At 46.4% G+C, this 17,137-nt stretch overlaps 1 protein-coding gene across 1 annotated transcript; it reads right to left on the reverse strand.

Moving 5' to 3' along the window:
* Positions 1-1,039: 1,039 nt before the first annotated feature.
* LOC148436296 (uncharacterized) lies at positions 1,040-17,051 on the reverse strand (the record flags this gene model as incomplete). Its single annotated transcript, XM_088465056.1, has 4 exons — positions 16,898-17,051; positions 1,837-1,915; positions 1,620-1,717; positions 1,040-1,457 (listed from the first exon to the last, which is right to left on the reverse strand). Coding segments are annotated over exons 2-4 (550 nt in total), but the record flags the coding sequence as incomplete, so codon positions are not given.
* Between the last annotated feature and the right edge of the window lie 86 nt (positions 17,052-17,137).

Raw genomic sequence — 17,137 nt, forward strand, 5'->3', positions numbered from 1 at the left:
CCTCCCCTGCAGCACTGTCACACAATCACACACTCCCTCCCCTGCAGCACTGTCACACAATCAGACACTCCCTCCCCTGCAGCACTGTCACACAATCATACACTCCCTCCCCTGCAGCACTGTCACACAGTGACCTACACATCACACACACTGGTAATAGTAAAGGAGGTGGGGTAGGAATATTACTGTCCAAATCTATCATATACACAGTTCTCCCACAGGTACCTTATTTTTATTTATTACCAGTTATTTATATAGCGCACACATATTCAGTAGCGCTTTACAGAGAATATTTGGCCATTCACATCAGTCCCTGCCGCAGTGGAGCTTACAATCTATATTCCCTAACACATGCTCACACACTTACACACTAGGGTTAATATTTGCTGGGAGCCAATTAACCTACCAGTATATTTTTGGAGTGTGGGAGGAAACCGGAGTGCCCGGAGGAAACCCACGCAAGCACAGGGAGAATATACAAACTCCACACAGTTAGGGCCATGGTGGGAATTGAACCCACGACCTTAGTGCTGTGAGGCAGTAATGCTAACCATTACACTGTCTGTACTGCACTAAAGATATAATTGTAACTTCCCTGTTGTCTTGTCTGTGTGATCCAAGAAGTATTGACTTCTAAAATGTTAAATGATAGATAGCAGGAATCTAATAGGGGCTGATAGATCCTGATGTATGAGATACACCATATAGTGTGGGGAGAAGAATGGTAACACACAGTGACATGATGTGAGGGGGAGAGCAGGATTATATTCGGGGCTGATGGATCCTGATGTATGAGATACAGCAGAGAGTGTGGAGAGGAGACTGGTCAGATCTCTGGGCTGGTAACACACAGTGACATGATGTGAGGGGGAGGGCAGTAGTCTAATATGGGGGGAAGGCTCCTGACTCCACCACTGGCCAGAAAACATTTCCCTCATTAGTTTGTACTGACAGAGGAGGGTGTAGGATAAGAGATTGTTGTAGTGACTGAGCAATAAGAATATGGGACTGTTTTCTGTAATAAGTGTTTACTACTCACCTGTGCCGATATCTGTAGGGATTTCCTCCTCCTTACACTTCTGATCACCGAAGACATGTGTCTCTTCTTCTCCCTCTGTATCTTCTGCCTTCATATCAGTCACATACGTCTCTTCTTCTACCTCCATATCAGTCACATACGTCTCTTCTTCTCCCTCTGTATTTTCTGCCTTCATATCAGTCACATACGTCTCTTCTTCTACCTTCATATCAGTCACATACGTCTCTTCTTCTCCCTCTGTATTTTCTGCCTTCATATCAGTCACATACATCTCTTCTTCTCCCTGTATATCTTCTACCTTCATATCAGTCACATTTGCCTCTTCTTCTCTCTCTATATCTTCTACCTTTATATCAGTCACATATGTCTCTACTTCTCCCTTTATATCTTCTGCCATGATATCATCCAGACTTTCACCCTAAGAAACCCCCAAAGCAATAAAATAACAGTTTAAACATGTCACATTTAATTAATCATATTAAGTAGAAAAATTCTGGTTTATAAGATACACACAGCTTCTCTACAGAGAATATAAAGACAGTCACTGTGGTATATTGTTGAGACCCTAAATCCCACCTACCTGATGCCCCTGTGGGGTCCTGTGATTCTCCTCTGTACAATCCTGTGAATAAAGAGGATGGGGACATCTCTCTGGGGTATTTCTGTTACTGGGTCCATCTGTAGGGGACACACAGTGATTAAGTACAATGTATATATGTGATTATCAGCTGATGTGTGCATACAGGTGGCCACCATACCTGCTCTCCCCTGTACAATACATGACAGTCTCCACTTACCCAGTGATGTGAGGGGCCAGTGAGTCTCCATCATCACGTCCTTGTACAGACCCCTGTGTTCCTCTATATGCTCCCCCTCCTGCATGGAGACATAAACAGTGACATCCTGACACCTTATAGGAACCTGGCACAAACAATGATACAGTCATCACCCAGACACATGCCCTGGTGTTACTGTATAATGTCCCATTCCCAGCAGTCACCTGTCCAATCATCACCCAGACACATCTCCTCGTGTTACTGTATAATGTCCCATTCCCAGCAGTCACCTCTCCAGTCATCACCCAGACACATCCCTTGGTGTTACTGTATAATGTCCCAATCCCAACAGTCACCACTCCAGTCATCACCCAGACACATCCCCCGGTGTTACTGTACAATCTCCCATTCCCAGCAGTCACGTCTCCAGTCATCACCCAGACACATACCCCGGTGTTACTGTATAATGTCCCATTCCCAGCAGTCACCTCTCCAGTCATCACCCAGACACATCTCCTGGTGTTACTGTATAATGTCCCATTCCCATCAGTCACCTCTCCAGTCAACACCCAGACACATCCCCTGGTGTTACTGTATAATGTCCCATTCCCAGCAGTCACCTGTCCAATCATCACCCAGACACATCTCCTCGTGTTACTGTATAATGTCCCATTCCCAGCAGTCACCTCTCCAGTCATCACCCAGACACATCCCCTGGTGTTACTGTATAATGTCCCAATCCCAGCAGTCACCACTCCAGTCATCACCCAGACACATCCCCCGGTGTTACTGTACAATCTCCCATTCCCAGCAGTCACGTCTCCAGTCATCACCCAGACACATACCCCGGTGTTACTGTATAATGTCCCATTCCCAGCAGTCACCTCTCCAGTCATCACCCAGACACATCTCCTGGTGTTACTGTATAATGTCCCATTCCCATCAGTCACCTCTCCAGTCATCACCCAGACACATCCCCTGGTGTTACTGTATAATGTCCCATTCCCAGCAGTCACCTCTCCAGTCATCACCCAGACACATCCCCCGGTGTTACTGTATAATGTCCCATTCCCAGCAGTCACCTCTCCAGTCATCACCCAGACACATCCCCTGGTGTTACTGTATAATGTCCCATTCCCATCAGTCACCTCTCCAGTCATCACCCAGACACATCCCCTGGTGTTACTGTATAATGTCCCATTCCGAGCAGTCACCTTTCCAGTCAGCAGAATAATGATCTTGTTGGTGAGTTACAGGATCTTCTGGTCATTGTGTCTCTCATGTATCAGTGAGTGATTACATTCCTACACATGACACAGATGACTAGTGTAATATACCGTCACTTAGTCACACTGGCAGGACACCGTTATACATTACATTCCTGCACATGACACAGATGACTAGTGTACTATACCGTCACTTAGTCACACTGGCAGGACACCGTTATAGATTACATTCCTGCACATCACACAGATGACTAGTGTACTATACCGTCACTTATACACACTGGCAGGACACCGTTATATATTACATTCCTGCACATGACACAGATGACTAGTGTACTATACCGTCACTTAGTCACACTGGCAGGACACCGTTATATATTACATTCCTGCACATCACACAGATGACTAGTGTACTATACCGTCACTTAGTCACACTGGCAGGACACCGTTATATATTACATTCCTGCACATCACACAGATGACTAATGTACTATACCGTCACTTAGTCACACTGGCAGGACACCGTTATATATTACATTCCTGCACATGACACAGATGACTAATGTACTATACCGTCACTTAGTCACACTGGCAGGACACCGTTATATATTACATTCCTGCACATGACACAGATGACTAATGTACTATACCGTTACTTAGTCACACTGGCAGGACACCGTTATATATTACATTCCTGCACATGACACAGATGACTAATGTACTATACCGTCACTTAGTCACACTGGCAGGTCACCGTTATATATTACATTCCTGCACATCACACAGATGACTAGTGTACTATACCGTCACTTAGTCACACTGGCAGGACGCCGTTATATATTACATTCCTGCACATCACACAGATGACTAGTGTACTATACCGTCACTTAGTCACACTGGCAGGACACCGTTATACATTACATTCCTGCACATGACACAGATGACTAGTGTACTATACCGTCACTTAGTCACACTGGCAGGACACCGTTATACATTACATTCCTGCACATGACACAGATGACTAGTGTACTATACCGTCACTTAGTCACACTGGCAGGACACCGTTATACATTACATTCCTGCACATGACACAGATGACTAGTGCACTATACCGTCACTTAGTCACACTGGCAGGACACCGTTATACATTACATTCCTGCACATCACACAGATGACTAGTGCACTATACCATCACTTAGTCACACTGGCAGGACACCGTTATACATTACATTCCTGCATATCACACAGATGACTAGTGTACTATACCGTCACTTAGTCACACTGGCAGGACACCGTTATATATTACATTCCTGCCAGTATATATATATATCTTTTATGTTTATATAATTTAGCACATTGATGAACCATCCGTTTGTCATACATTGAAGGTTCACAGAATTATACAATTAATTCACAAGTCCTTGAGAGTGAGATTTATTGCCTCTGAGGAAACGGTCAGTTTATACATGGCTGAGAAACGCATTAGTTACTCTCACCACGACCTATTTCTACTTGTTGGGATACTTGTTTGTGACCCCGGATTACCCTGGTTTTTTAACCGTGCTTTCAGCGCTACATGGCGAATCCAGCAGCTCTCTAGCATCTTCTATCATTAATATCCGCTGTCACATACAGCGCCAGAGCGGAGTCACACCCTGCACCACTATTCACTTTACCCGGCCGGGATCAGTTGTGGAGCAGACAGCGGGTGCTCCTTCCCCTGACTATTACAGGATTGGAGTCACAGGAGGTTACCCGGCCGGGATCAGTTAAGGAGCAGACAGCGGGTGCTCCTTCCCCTGACTATTACAGGATTGGAGTCACAGGAGGTTACCCGGCAGGGATCAGTTGTGGAGCAGACAGCGGGTGCTCCTTCCCCTGACTATTACAGGATTGGAGTCAAAGGAGGTTACCCGGCCGGGATCAGTTGTGGAGCAGACAGCGGGTGCTCCTCCCCCTGACTATTACAGGATTGGAGTCACAGGAGGTTACACGGCCGGGATCAGCTGTGGAGCAGACAGCGGGTGCTCCTTCCCCTGACTATTACAGGATTGGAGTCAAAGGAGGTTACCCGGCCGGGATCAGTTGTGGAGCAGACAGCGGGTGCTCCTTCCCCTGACTATTACTGGATTGGAGTCACAGGAGGTTACCCGGCCGGGATCAGTTGTGGAGCAGACAGCGGGTGCTCCTTCCCCTGACTATTACAGGATTGGAGTCACAGGAGGTTACCCGGCCGGGATCAGTTGGGGAGCAGACAGCGGGTGCTCCTTCCCCTGACTATTACAGGATTGGAGTCAAAGGAGGGTACCCGGCCGGGATCAGTTGTGGAGCAGACAGCGGGTGCTCCTTCCCCTGACTATTACAGGATTGGAGTCACAGGAGGGATCAGTTGTGGAGCAGACAGTGGGTGCTCCTTCCCCTGACTATTACAGGATTGGAGTCACAGGAGGTTACCCGGCCGGGATCAGTTGTGGAGCAGACAGCGGGTGCTCCTTCCCCTGGCTATTACAGGATTGGAGTCACAGGAGGTTACCCGGCCGGGATCAGTTGTGGAGCAGACAGCGGGTGCTCCTTCCCCTGACTATTACAGGATTGGAGTCACAGGAGGTTACCCGGCCGGGATCAGTTGTGGAGCACACAGCGGGTGCTCCTTCCCCTGACTATTATAGTATTGGAGTCACAGGAGGGTACCCGGCCGGGATCAGTTGTGGAGCAGACAGCGGGCGCTCCTTCACCTGACTATTACAGGATTGGAGTCACAGGAGGTTACCCGGCCGGGATCAGTTGTGGAGCAGACAGCAGGTGCTCCTTCCCTTGACTATTACAGGATTGGAGTCACAGAAGGTTACCCGGCCGGGATCAGTTGTGGAGCAGACAGCGGGTGCTCCTTCCCCTGACTATTACAGGATTGGAGTCACAGGAGATTACCCGGCCGGGATCAGTTGTGGAGCACACAGCGGGTGTTCCTCCCCTGACTATTACAGGATTGGAGTCACAGGAGGTTACCCGGCCGGGATCAGTTGTGGAGCAGACAGCGGGTGCTCTTTCCCCTGACTATTACAGGATTGGAGTCAAAGGAGGTTACCCGGCCGGGATCAGTTGTGGAGCAGACAGCGGGTGCTCCCTCCCCTGACTATTACAGGATTGGAGTCACAGGAGGTTACCCGGGCGGGATCAGTTGTGGAGCAGACAGCGGGTGCCCCTTCCACTGACTATTACAGGATTGGAGTCACAGGAGGTTACCCGGCCGGGATCAGTTGTGGAGCAGACAGCGGGTGCTCCTTCCCCTGACTATTACAGGATTGGAGTCACAGGAGGTTACCCGGCCGGGATCAGTTGTGGAGCAGACAGCGGGTGTTCCTTCCCCTGACTATTACAGGATTGGAGTCACAGGAGGTTACCCGGCCGGGATCAGTTGTGGAGCAGACAGCGGGTGCTCCTTCCCCTGACTATTACAGGATTGGAGTCACAGGAGGTTACCCGGCCGGGATCAGTTGTGGAGCAGACAGCGGGTGCTCCTTCCCCTGACTATTACAGGATTGGAGTCACAGGAGGTTACCCGGCCAGGATCAGTTGTGGAGCAGATAGCGGGTGTTCCTTCCCCTGACTATTACAGGATTGGAGTCACAGGAGGTTACCCGGCCGGGATCAGTTGTGGAGCAGACAGCGGGTGCTCCTTCCCCTGACTATGATAGGATTGGAGTCACAGGAGGTTACCCGGCCGGGATCAGTTGTGGAGCAGACAGCGGGTGCTCCTTCCCCTGACTATTACAGGATTGGAGTCACAGGAGGTTATCCGGCCGGGATCAGTTGTGGAGCAGACAGCGGGTGCTCCTTCCCCTGACTATTACAGGATTGGAGTCACAGGAGGTTACCCGGCTGGGATCAGTTGTGGAGCAGACAGCGGGTGCTCCTTCCCCTGACTATTACAGGATTGGAGTCACAGGAGGTCATCCGGCCGGGATCAGTTGTGAAGCACACAGCGGGTGCTCCTTCCCCTGACTATTACAGGATTGGAGTCAAAGGAGGTTACCCGGCCGGGATCAGTTGTGGAGCAGACAGCGGGTGCTCCTTCCCCTGACTATTACAGGATTGGAGTCACAGGAGGTTACCCGGCCGGGATCAGTTGTTGAGCAGACAGCGGGTGCTCCTTCCCCTGACTATTACAGGATTGGAGTCACAGGAGGTTACCCGGCCGAGATCAGTGGTGGAGCAGACAGCGGGTGCTCCTTCCCCTGACTATTACAGGATTGGAGTCACAGGAGGTTACCCGGCCGGGATCAGTTGTGGAGCAGACAGCGGGTGCTCCATCCCCTGACTATTACAGGATTGGAGTCACAGGAGGTTACCCGGCCGGGATCAGTGGTGGAGCAGACAGCGGGTGCTCCTTCCCCTGACTATTACAGGATTGGAGTCACAGGAGGTTACCCGGCCGAGATCAGTGGTGGAGCAGACAGCGGGTGCTCCTTCCCCTGACTATTATAGGATTGGAATCACAGGAGGTCACCCGGCCGGGATCAGTTGTGGAGCACACAGCGGGTGCTCCTTCCCCTGACTATTACAGGATTGGAGTCACAGGAGGTTACCCGGCCGGGATCAGTTGTGGAGCAGACAGCGGGTGCTCCTTCCCTGACTATTACAGGATTGGAGTCACAGGAGGTTACCCGGCCGGGATCAGTTGTGGAGCAGACAGCGGGTGCTCCTTCCCCTGACTATTACAGGATTGGAGTCACAGGAGGCTACCCGGCCGGGATCAGTTGTGGAGCAGACAGCGGGTGCTCCTTCCCCTGACTATTACAGGATTGGGAGTCACAGGAGGTTACCCGGCCGGGATCAGTGGTGGAGGAGACAGCGGGTGCTCCTTCCCCTGACTATTACAGGATAGGACTCACAGGTTACCCGGCCGGGGTCAGTTGTGGAGCAGACAGCAGGTGCTCCTTCCCCTATTACAGGATTGGAGTCACAGGAGGTTACCCGGCCGGGATCAGTTGTGGAGCAGACAGCGGGTGCTCCTTCCCCTGACTATTACAGGATTGGAGTCACAGGAGGTTACCCGGCCTAGATCAGTGGTGGAGCAGACAGCGGGTGCTCCTTCCCCTGACTATTACAGGATTGGAGTCACAGGAAGTCATCCGGCTGGGATCAGTTGTGGAGCAGACAACGGGTGCTCCTTCCCCTGACTATTACAGGATTGGAGACACAGGAGGTTACCCGGCCGGGATCAGTTGTGGAGCAGACAGCGGGTGCTCCTTCCCCTGACTATTACAGGATTGGAGTCACAGGAGGTCATCCGGCCGGGATCAGTTGTGAAGCACACAGCGGGTGCTCCTTCCCCTGACTATTACAGGATTGGAGTCAAAGGAGGTTACCCGGCCGGGATCAGTTGTGGAGCAGACAGCGGGTGCTCCTTCCCTGACTAAAACAAGATTGGAGTCACAGGAGGTTACCCGGCCGGGATCAATTGTGGAGCAGACAGCGGGTGTTCCTTCCCCTGACTATTACAGGATTGGAGTCACAGGAGGTTACCCGGCCCGGGATCAGTTGTGGAGCAGACAGCGGGTGCTCCCTCCCCTGACTATTACAGGATTGGAGTCACAGGAGGTTACCCGGCCGGGATCAGTTGTGGAGCAGACAGCGGGTGCTCCTTCCCTGACTATTACAGGATTGGAGTCACAGGAGGTTACCCGGCCGGGATCAGTTGTGGAGCAGACAGCGGGTGCTCCTTCCCCTGACTATTACTGGATTGGAGTCACAGGTGTTAAATTTGGAAATAAACCTTTTAATACATTCCTTCCTATAAACCTCTAAGATTCACCTGCCTAGAACCTCTAAGACAAAACCCTGCCTAAAACCTCTAAACAGAACGCTAATTGCGTACGCAGTTTAACCGCAAATAAAGACAGGAGTGGAATCTGTGTTTCCAACGCACAAGTATTATTCAGGTAAAAGTATAGTCAGTTACACGCAATCTATACATACATAATTTAGGCGTAAAAAGGAAATAATACAGACCAAGTACGGTTATACATTCGCTGCGCCTCCGGACCCAGAGATAGACTTCTGACTAGATATCCTCAGTTCACCCAAAATTCAGCATGAACTCGCAAACCAGTGTTTGGACACATGTATTTATTCCCCCCCAGACTGAAACAGGACAAAGGGAGAACTTCCTGCTGATCTCATTGGTTCCCAGAGGAGAAGCATATGTAACGACACATTTAACAGGTTTGTTTCAAATAGACTTTCCCTGCCTCTAACAGCCGGAGTCTTTCTGGTAACACCTCCTTTAGCATCCTAACAGTTGAATCTAAAATATACATTTTGGTTGCTTGTAGGTTCTGCGGTCCATAACTCGAGAATGCATAATGCGATCTCCTCACCGATAGCACCGGGAAACTGTGGAAAGAGTATGCATCAGAACAACTCCAAGAATGACATGTTTATCTTGTATAATTCCTTAGTTAACAAATATCTTTATTTCTTAGCATTTAAACTAACTGAACCTTCTTGAATCATACATTTTGATGCTTATGGAACCTTATGTTCGAATATGTAGTGTGTGGGTATTCGGTATAAGGACGCTAGTTATTAATGGGTGAGATTTAAGTGCATAATCTCTCATACACGAAGTGAACATCCAGCAGTGTGGATGGCTGAGGGTTGTAATTCTACATGCCCTCTGTCAGCAGGCCCCCACCTGCTGTGTTCAAAGGAAAACAAAACCTCTTTTGTTCTCACAGACTCTTGTGTGAAATACAAATGTATTATCACCTCAAACTGTGGGATTTGGAGCCATCCTGTCTAGGATTCAGGCAAATCCAATTGTGTAGATATTATATTACAATTGCCACAACTATACTTTATCTGCATCCAGGGATTCCCAATCTGTATGTAAAAATACCCATTGTCTCTTCTTATTTACTTCTACTCAGACAGCTGGTTTTTCCCGTTGCCCTTGATAGGTAAACAAAAACATTGCCATCTGTTCTTAGCTCCTGGGTTATAACTTGAATTAATGCTGACCACAAAAATGGTGTCTTGCGATCTCATTTCCAAAATGGAGTCTTGCGGCCATTCGCAAGATGGCGTCGCTGCGATTAAATTTTAAACTGAACTTGTCTCACTCAATTATTCAGCTTTGACAGTCCACCCTTTGATAGCAAACAACATGCTATCACAACCTAATTTGAATCTGTTTAGCCATGCATGAGAATATACCGTTCAATGTTATTATGGTATGATACAGTATGGTCATTTGAACCATTCAGATAATGCGTCTCCGGGAGTGACATAAAACTGCCCTTATACGCACACCGCGGATTCTTAAGGGATCATGGGAAAGATGTGGGGATGCACCTATCCTATAAGGAGAGCCTTGGAAGGGGTTTGGACTGCATTACCTAAGATGACAAAACAACATAAACGTTATATCCATGCACGACCACTCAAACTCAGGCTACATTGTTATACACTACGTCATAACTCAGGATTGAAATACAGTTCTTCCTTATTATTATTATTCACATTTTCACAACAATTTACTGTACTGAAATTGGACCGGCACTCCCCTGATTTGGTATAGCACTCCTCCTCCTGACTCCACTCCATCAGCTCCGCCATCAGCTCACATCTCCTTTATTGGTCCCCCATCACAGACACCGAGCATCCCCAAACAGATCATCATGACAAAAAAAAAATAAAACTCTGGAAAAAAAAGAACTAGGATGACCACAGCAGACCACTCCATTGCTTGAAGCACTGATCTACACATTTCTTTAGCTCAGATATCTCACCGTCACCTTTTTAATCCTTCCGGCACAAGCTCGCAATCGACAGGTCCACGTTATCGGCCTTGTCTCTGCCTTGTATCTCCACCGGTTGGTTAACCTCCCTATAGTGAGCGGAATGGACCCACGTATCTTCCCTGGCCACCCTTTGAGGATGCTGTATCGTCAGATACGGACCTTTCCACCGATCAGTCAAACAACCTGAGCTAAAAAAAATTTGGATCATAACAAATTCTTCCAGATTTGACATCATGACAGGTTGCATTAGACATGTTAGTTAATAACACTTCCAATTTCGGTTATTCTCATTCATCTTCGTGAGCCCCTGCACAGTAACCTCATTATCAATTTTTCACATGAGGCTGCCTGTTTGGACAGTATCTGTCCAAAGGGGGGGCAAATAAAGGAAAAGACAGTCTGGGATAATCTTAGTGTTGTTACCCATTATCTTACGCATGTTCTTGAAAACGTCACCTGTAAAATAAGTCCCCCTATCACTTTTAATAATTCTAGGGATATAGTATCTGCATACAGGTTCCTGCAATTAAATCTTGTTATTAATAGCTACTGCTCTAAATAATGCCTGTGCCGCTGGGTTGGATAGTTTTCCGAGTAGTCGACCTCAGCCTGGCATGGCTGCCGTTTATCCTTAGCAACCTTGCGTCCTATGAGTGGGAGATAAAGCACAACAGTTTAATATCATTTAAACATGACCCAAAATACAACAATAAATCATCCACATTTTACATTAGAACAAATCCATTGATAGGTTGAAAAAATTATAAACAGTCATATAAGGCCTGGGAGAAGATACTGGGGTTACCTATGAACTCATGGGAAACTCGTGTTCCTGTGTGGTGTTCTTCACTTTGCAGTACTTACTTATGTGTCCCACTTGGTGACAGTTAAAACATAATTTTGAACGGGGTGGATGAAAAGATTGTTATGGGATTTGAGCAAGAGGGAAAGGTGGTGGGTATGGGTAAGGATAGGGAGGGTAAGGATATTGCGGGGGATATGAGTATGGGACCTGTGGTGTGTATGATATGTGGGGTAAGGATGTGTTTGCTGTGGTGTGGGATTGGTGAGGACATGTAATTGTTCAGGTGCAGGTGTGTGTGCAGGTGTGTCGGTTGGCTGTGATGTTATTGTCATTCCTTCCAGAGCTTGAATACTGACAGCCATTAGTTTTTCACTCTGGGTCTCTCTCTTTTTGGAGATGTTTTTATCATGTTCTATGGCAGACTCTATGAGGTTATCTATTGTAAGTCCCCTCCAGCCAGGTTGTGAGGTCTGAACCCGAATCTTTAAATCGTCTTTCAGAACGTCCATGAGTACCGTGACTATCATTCCCCTGTGGTGAGTGCTATCTTTAATATCTTCTATCCCAGTGTACTGGGTGATAGCCTGCAGAGCCCGGTCACAATAGTCTTCTGCAGTTTCACTCTCCTTTTGCTTAATTGTGAAGATTTTGTTCCAGTTAACTACTACTGGAAAATATACACCCAATTGAGTCACAATGCGGGAAATGTTACCTTGGTTTACTTGGTCTGTTAAGGGAACGTCGCCATCCAATACACAGTCCGTGATAAATTTTGTCACGTCGGTATTGTGTGGCAGGCAGGCCCTTAACACTACATGCCAATCTTTATTAGTGGGCTCATGAGAACTACCCAAATTTCTCAAAAATCTTTGACATTTGGCTAGTTCCTTTTTGGGATTGGGGAAATCATTTATGATGGAATTCAGTTCTGCTCTTGTCCATGGACAATGCATTACTACTTCCCTCGTGGGCACTACACCGTTTGCATCTGCATTTCCATTCGGAGCAGTTATTGTCCGAATGGGATGCAGACCGGCAGCGTTGCTACCTCTGACCTGGTTACCTGGCTGGTGGTTTAATCTGCTGCTGCTGCTACGTATGGTATTAACAACTTCCTCTATGGGTGCAGAGTGTGTTAACACTTCCCTTGCTGTTACCGATGGAGATGGCGGCACCACCCGTGATTGTGGTGATGCAGCATCTATCATTTGCACAGCATGGGAAATGGCAGACATTACAATAGGCTCATCATCCATATCATAAACACTTTCTTTATGGTTCCTTAAGAGAGGGTACAAGTTGCTTGTTACATTTTTATTGGTATTTTTGGTAACCGTACTTGCACCTCCATCCACATAAGGTGGGGGAGGTGAGCGTGAACTGCTGGCAATACTCTCCACGACGCTACTTTGCCGCACATACGCGCCAATTTGCGGCTCGCCCGTATTGCATCTCAGCGTCGTGGATGTATTTTCTGGCAATGCGTTCGCAACGCTAGTTTGCGTCGTTTGCACATTTTTAAGCCAAGCATCCCCTTCATGCTGCCATATTTTTTTAAACATTCAAAATACTTAATCTTTTTCTCTCAGGATCGCACCATACTGATGTGATCCTGGACATTATCTAACACATTTTTATCAAAACCACCAATTCTGGGAAACGGTCTAACACTCTTTCTCATCATATTCCTCCATTAGCAGCACATCATTGCCTAACATTTCTACTGTTTGTGTGGCTCCCATTCTGAGACAACTCCTACGCTTTTCAATAAAAATTTAAACTGGTGATAGACAATCAAGATACTTTCACTTACCTACGGATGAAATTTCTAGATGCGCCACGCTCACCTACGGACGAAATTTCATGCGCCACGCTCACCTACGGACGAAATTTCTAGATGCGCCACGCTCACCTACGGACGAAATTTCTAGATGCGCCACGCTCACCTATTATCTCTCAGCTCACAATCACACCTAGTGCGGCTCAACTACAATGCTCAAATTTTATTGAACACTGCAGTCACACTGAGAGCCGGTCCCTAACAAAAATAACAAACCATACACCTGCTCTGTGTACTGAACGGTAAGCTGCTTACCGAGCGGCTAGGCTAACCCTTGCACCTAGCCCTTAAGGATCATACAATACCCTTAACTGTCCAACACATACTCTCTGTTACACACTTTTTCTCTGCGCAGAAAATAAACGTTTAACCCAGATATTGGTAGATAGAAAAAAAATGTAAACCTTAATGGCTTTGTTCAAACACGTGGCAGCAGAACCGGAAGTGCGTATACGCTTATTGTGCGACCGGCCGCATACACAATTATGCGACTACCACACAAGCGTATAATGACTTTTTAACTTCGTACGCAAAAGTGCATCTCAGCCGCATATTCAATACTGCGGCACCCCTCTAAACACAAGGTTCTATCAACAGAGGAAAACAAACTTTTTCCTCTCTTGTCCCTGGATTCTAATCAGCGCTTCCTCTACACAATAACCGGCAGTACGCTCTCAGCAACACTGTGGTAATGAAAGACTAATGCGTCTTTCAAAAGGCGCCTCCACCCTTTTGCTGAGAGAGGACTGACGGAGTGTTATCGTGTATCAGATAGTGTGATAAACCGATGAGCCCCCACTGTTAAATTTGTAAATAAACCATTTAATACATTCCTTCCTATAAACCTCTAAGATTCACCTGCCTAGAACCTCTAAGACAAAACCCTGCCTAAAACCTCTAAACAGAACGCTAATTGCGTACGCAGTTTAACCGCAAATAAAGACAGGAGTGGAATCTGTTTCCAACGCACAAGTATTATTCAGGTAAAAGTACAGTCAGTTACACGCAATCTATACATACATAATTTAGGCGTAAAAAGGAAATAATACAGACCAAGTACGGTTATACATTCGCTGCGCCTCCGGACCCAGAGATAGACTTCTGACTAGATATCCTCAGTTCACCCAAAATTCAGCATGAACTCGCAAACCAGTGTTTGGACACATGTATTTATTCCCCCCCAGACTGAAACAGGACAAAGGGAGAACTTCCTGCTGATCTCATTGGTTCCCAGAGGAGAAGCATATGTAACGACACATTTAACAGGTTTGTTTCAAATAGACTTTCCCTGCCTCTAACAGCCGGAGTCTTTCTGGTAACGCCTCCTTTAGCATTCCTAACACTTGAATCTAAAATATACATTTTGGTTGCTTGTAGGTTCTGCGGTCCATAACTCGAGAGTGCATAATGCGATCTCCTCACCGATAGCACCGGGAAACTGTGGAAAGAGTATGCATCAGAACAACTCCAAGAATGACATGTTTATCTTGTATAATTCCTTAGTTAACAAATATCTTTATTTCTTAGCATTTAAACTAACTGAACCTTCTTGAATCATACATTTTGATGCTTATGGAACCTTGTGTTCGAATATGTAGTGTGTGGGTATTCGGGGTTTGGTATAAGGACGCTAGTTATTAATGGGTGAGATTTAAGTGCATAATCTCTCATACACGAAGTGAACATCCAGCAGTGTGGATGGCTGAGGGTTGTAATTCTACATGCTCTCTGTCAGCAGGCCCCCACCTGCTGTGTTCAAAGGAAAACAAAACCTCTTTTGTTCTCACAGACTCTTGTGTGAAATGCAAATGTATTATCACCTCAAACTGTAGGATTTGGAGCCATCCTGTCTAGGATTCAGGCAAATCCAATTGTGTAGATATTATATTACAATTGCCACAACTATACTTTATCTGCATCCAGGGATTCCCAATTTGTATGTAAAAATACCCATTATCTCTTCTTATTTACTTCTACTCAGACAGCTGGTTTTTCCAGTTGCCCTTGATAGGTAAACAAAAACATTGCCATCTGTTCTTAGCTCCTGGGTTATAACTTGAATTAATGCTGACCACAAAAATGGTGTCTTGCGATCTCATTTCCAAAATGGAGTCTTGCGGTCATTCGCAAGATGGCGTCGCTGCGATTAAATTTTAAACTGAACTTGTCTCACTCAATTATTCAGCTTTGACACAGGAGGTTACCCGGCCGGGATCAGTTGTGGAGCAGACAGCGGGTGCTCCTTCCCCTGACTAGTACAGGATTGGAGTCACAGGAGGTTACCGGGTAAGAACCTCTAACCACAAATAAGACTTATTGCCCGCTTCACATAAAGTTTATTCAACCTTTCATCCTGCATACAAATATACGGGTCATCCATTATCCCGGGAAACATTATCCAACATACTTATTATCCGGATTTCTGTTACAATAACTGGACGTGTAACATATATACTTATCCTCCACCAGGAGTTACAGGATTTCTTCTTCCTTGATCTGCAACAATTGTTTCTTTTTTACTTTGAAATTGTTTTTATGTTTGTATTTAATATGATAAATGCTACTACTTAGTGACACAAGCAGAATTTTATTGGTCAATATTTTAGAATATTTTATTAAAGATCCAGAGTTAATAATCTCTTTGAATTTGGATTTTTGATATTTGTTAGATGTCTTGTATGATACTAAAACAAATTATCAGTGTTCCCGATTTCCTTCTCTTTATATTAACAAGGTCTGCGCCACCTGTATTATAGCAACAACTGGGTCTGCATAACCTGTGTTATAGTAACAGCAGGGTCTACTCCACCTGTATTATAGTAACAATGGAGTCTGCACCACCTGTATTATAGTAACAAGAGTCTGCATCACCTGTATTATAGTAACAACTGAGTCTGCTAAAGCTGTATTATAGCAACAACAGGGTCTGCTCCACCTGTATTACAGTAACAGTCTGCACCACCTGTATTATACTAACAATAGAGTCTGCACCAACTGTATTATAGTAACAACAGTCTATAGTACCAACGGAGACCGTGCCACCTGTATTATAGTAACAACTGGGTCTGCTCCACCTGTATTATAGTAACAACTGAGTCTGCACCACCTGTATTATAGTAACATCAGGGTCTGCACCACCTCTATTATAGTAACAATGGAGTCTGCACCACCTGTGTTATAGTAACAGCAGGGTCTGCGCCATCTGCATTAGAAAAATAGGACACTAGAGTGTATCCTACCTGCACAGTGACAATACAACACCACAGTCTGCTCCAGCTGTACTATAGCAAGGAATCAGTGTCTGGTCTCCCTGTAGTATAGCAAGGTGACACCAATGTCTGCTCAGCCTACAGAATAATAATAATAATAATAATAGTAGTATTAATAATAATAATAATATAATTACCTGCTGTCAGACACAACACTGGCTGCTCCCTGTCCCTGCTGCTTCCTGTGGGAATGATAGGAGGAGGGAGACCTCAGACCAGGAGAAAATGGCCGCCGCTCCTAATGTAACCTCAGGGCCAGGGAACATGATATTGCAGCTGGACTGGTATACAGGAAAATGGCCGCCGCCCTCCTGCACTGAGGACATGTATTATAGATAAAACTGTCATTCTAGAGAGGATTACCGGGCTGACTAACA

Source organism: Taudactylus pleione, unplaced genomic scaffold (assembly GCF_031769625.1).
Source record: "Taudactylus pleione unplaced genomic scaffold, aTauple2 ptg001839l, whole genome shotgun sequence".
Taxonomy (NCBI): Eukaryota; Metazoa; Chordata; class Amphibia; order Anura; family Myobatrachidae; genus Taudactylus; species Taudactylus pleione.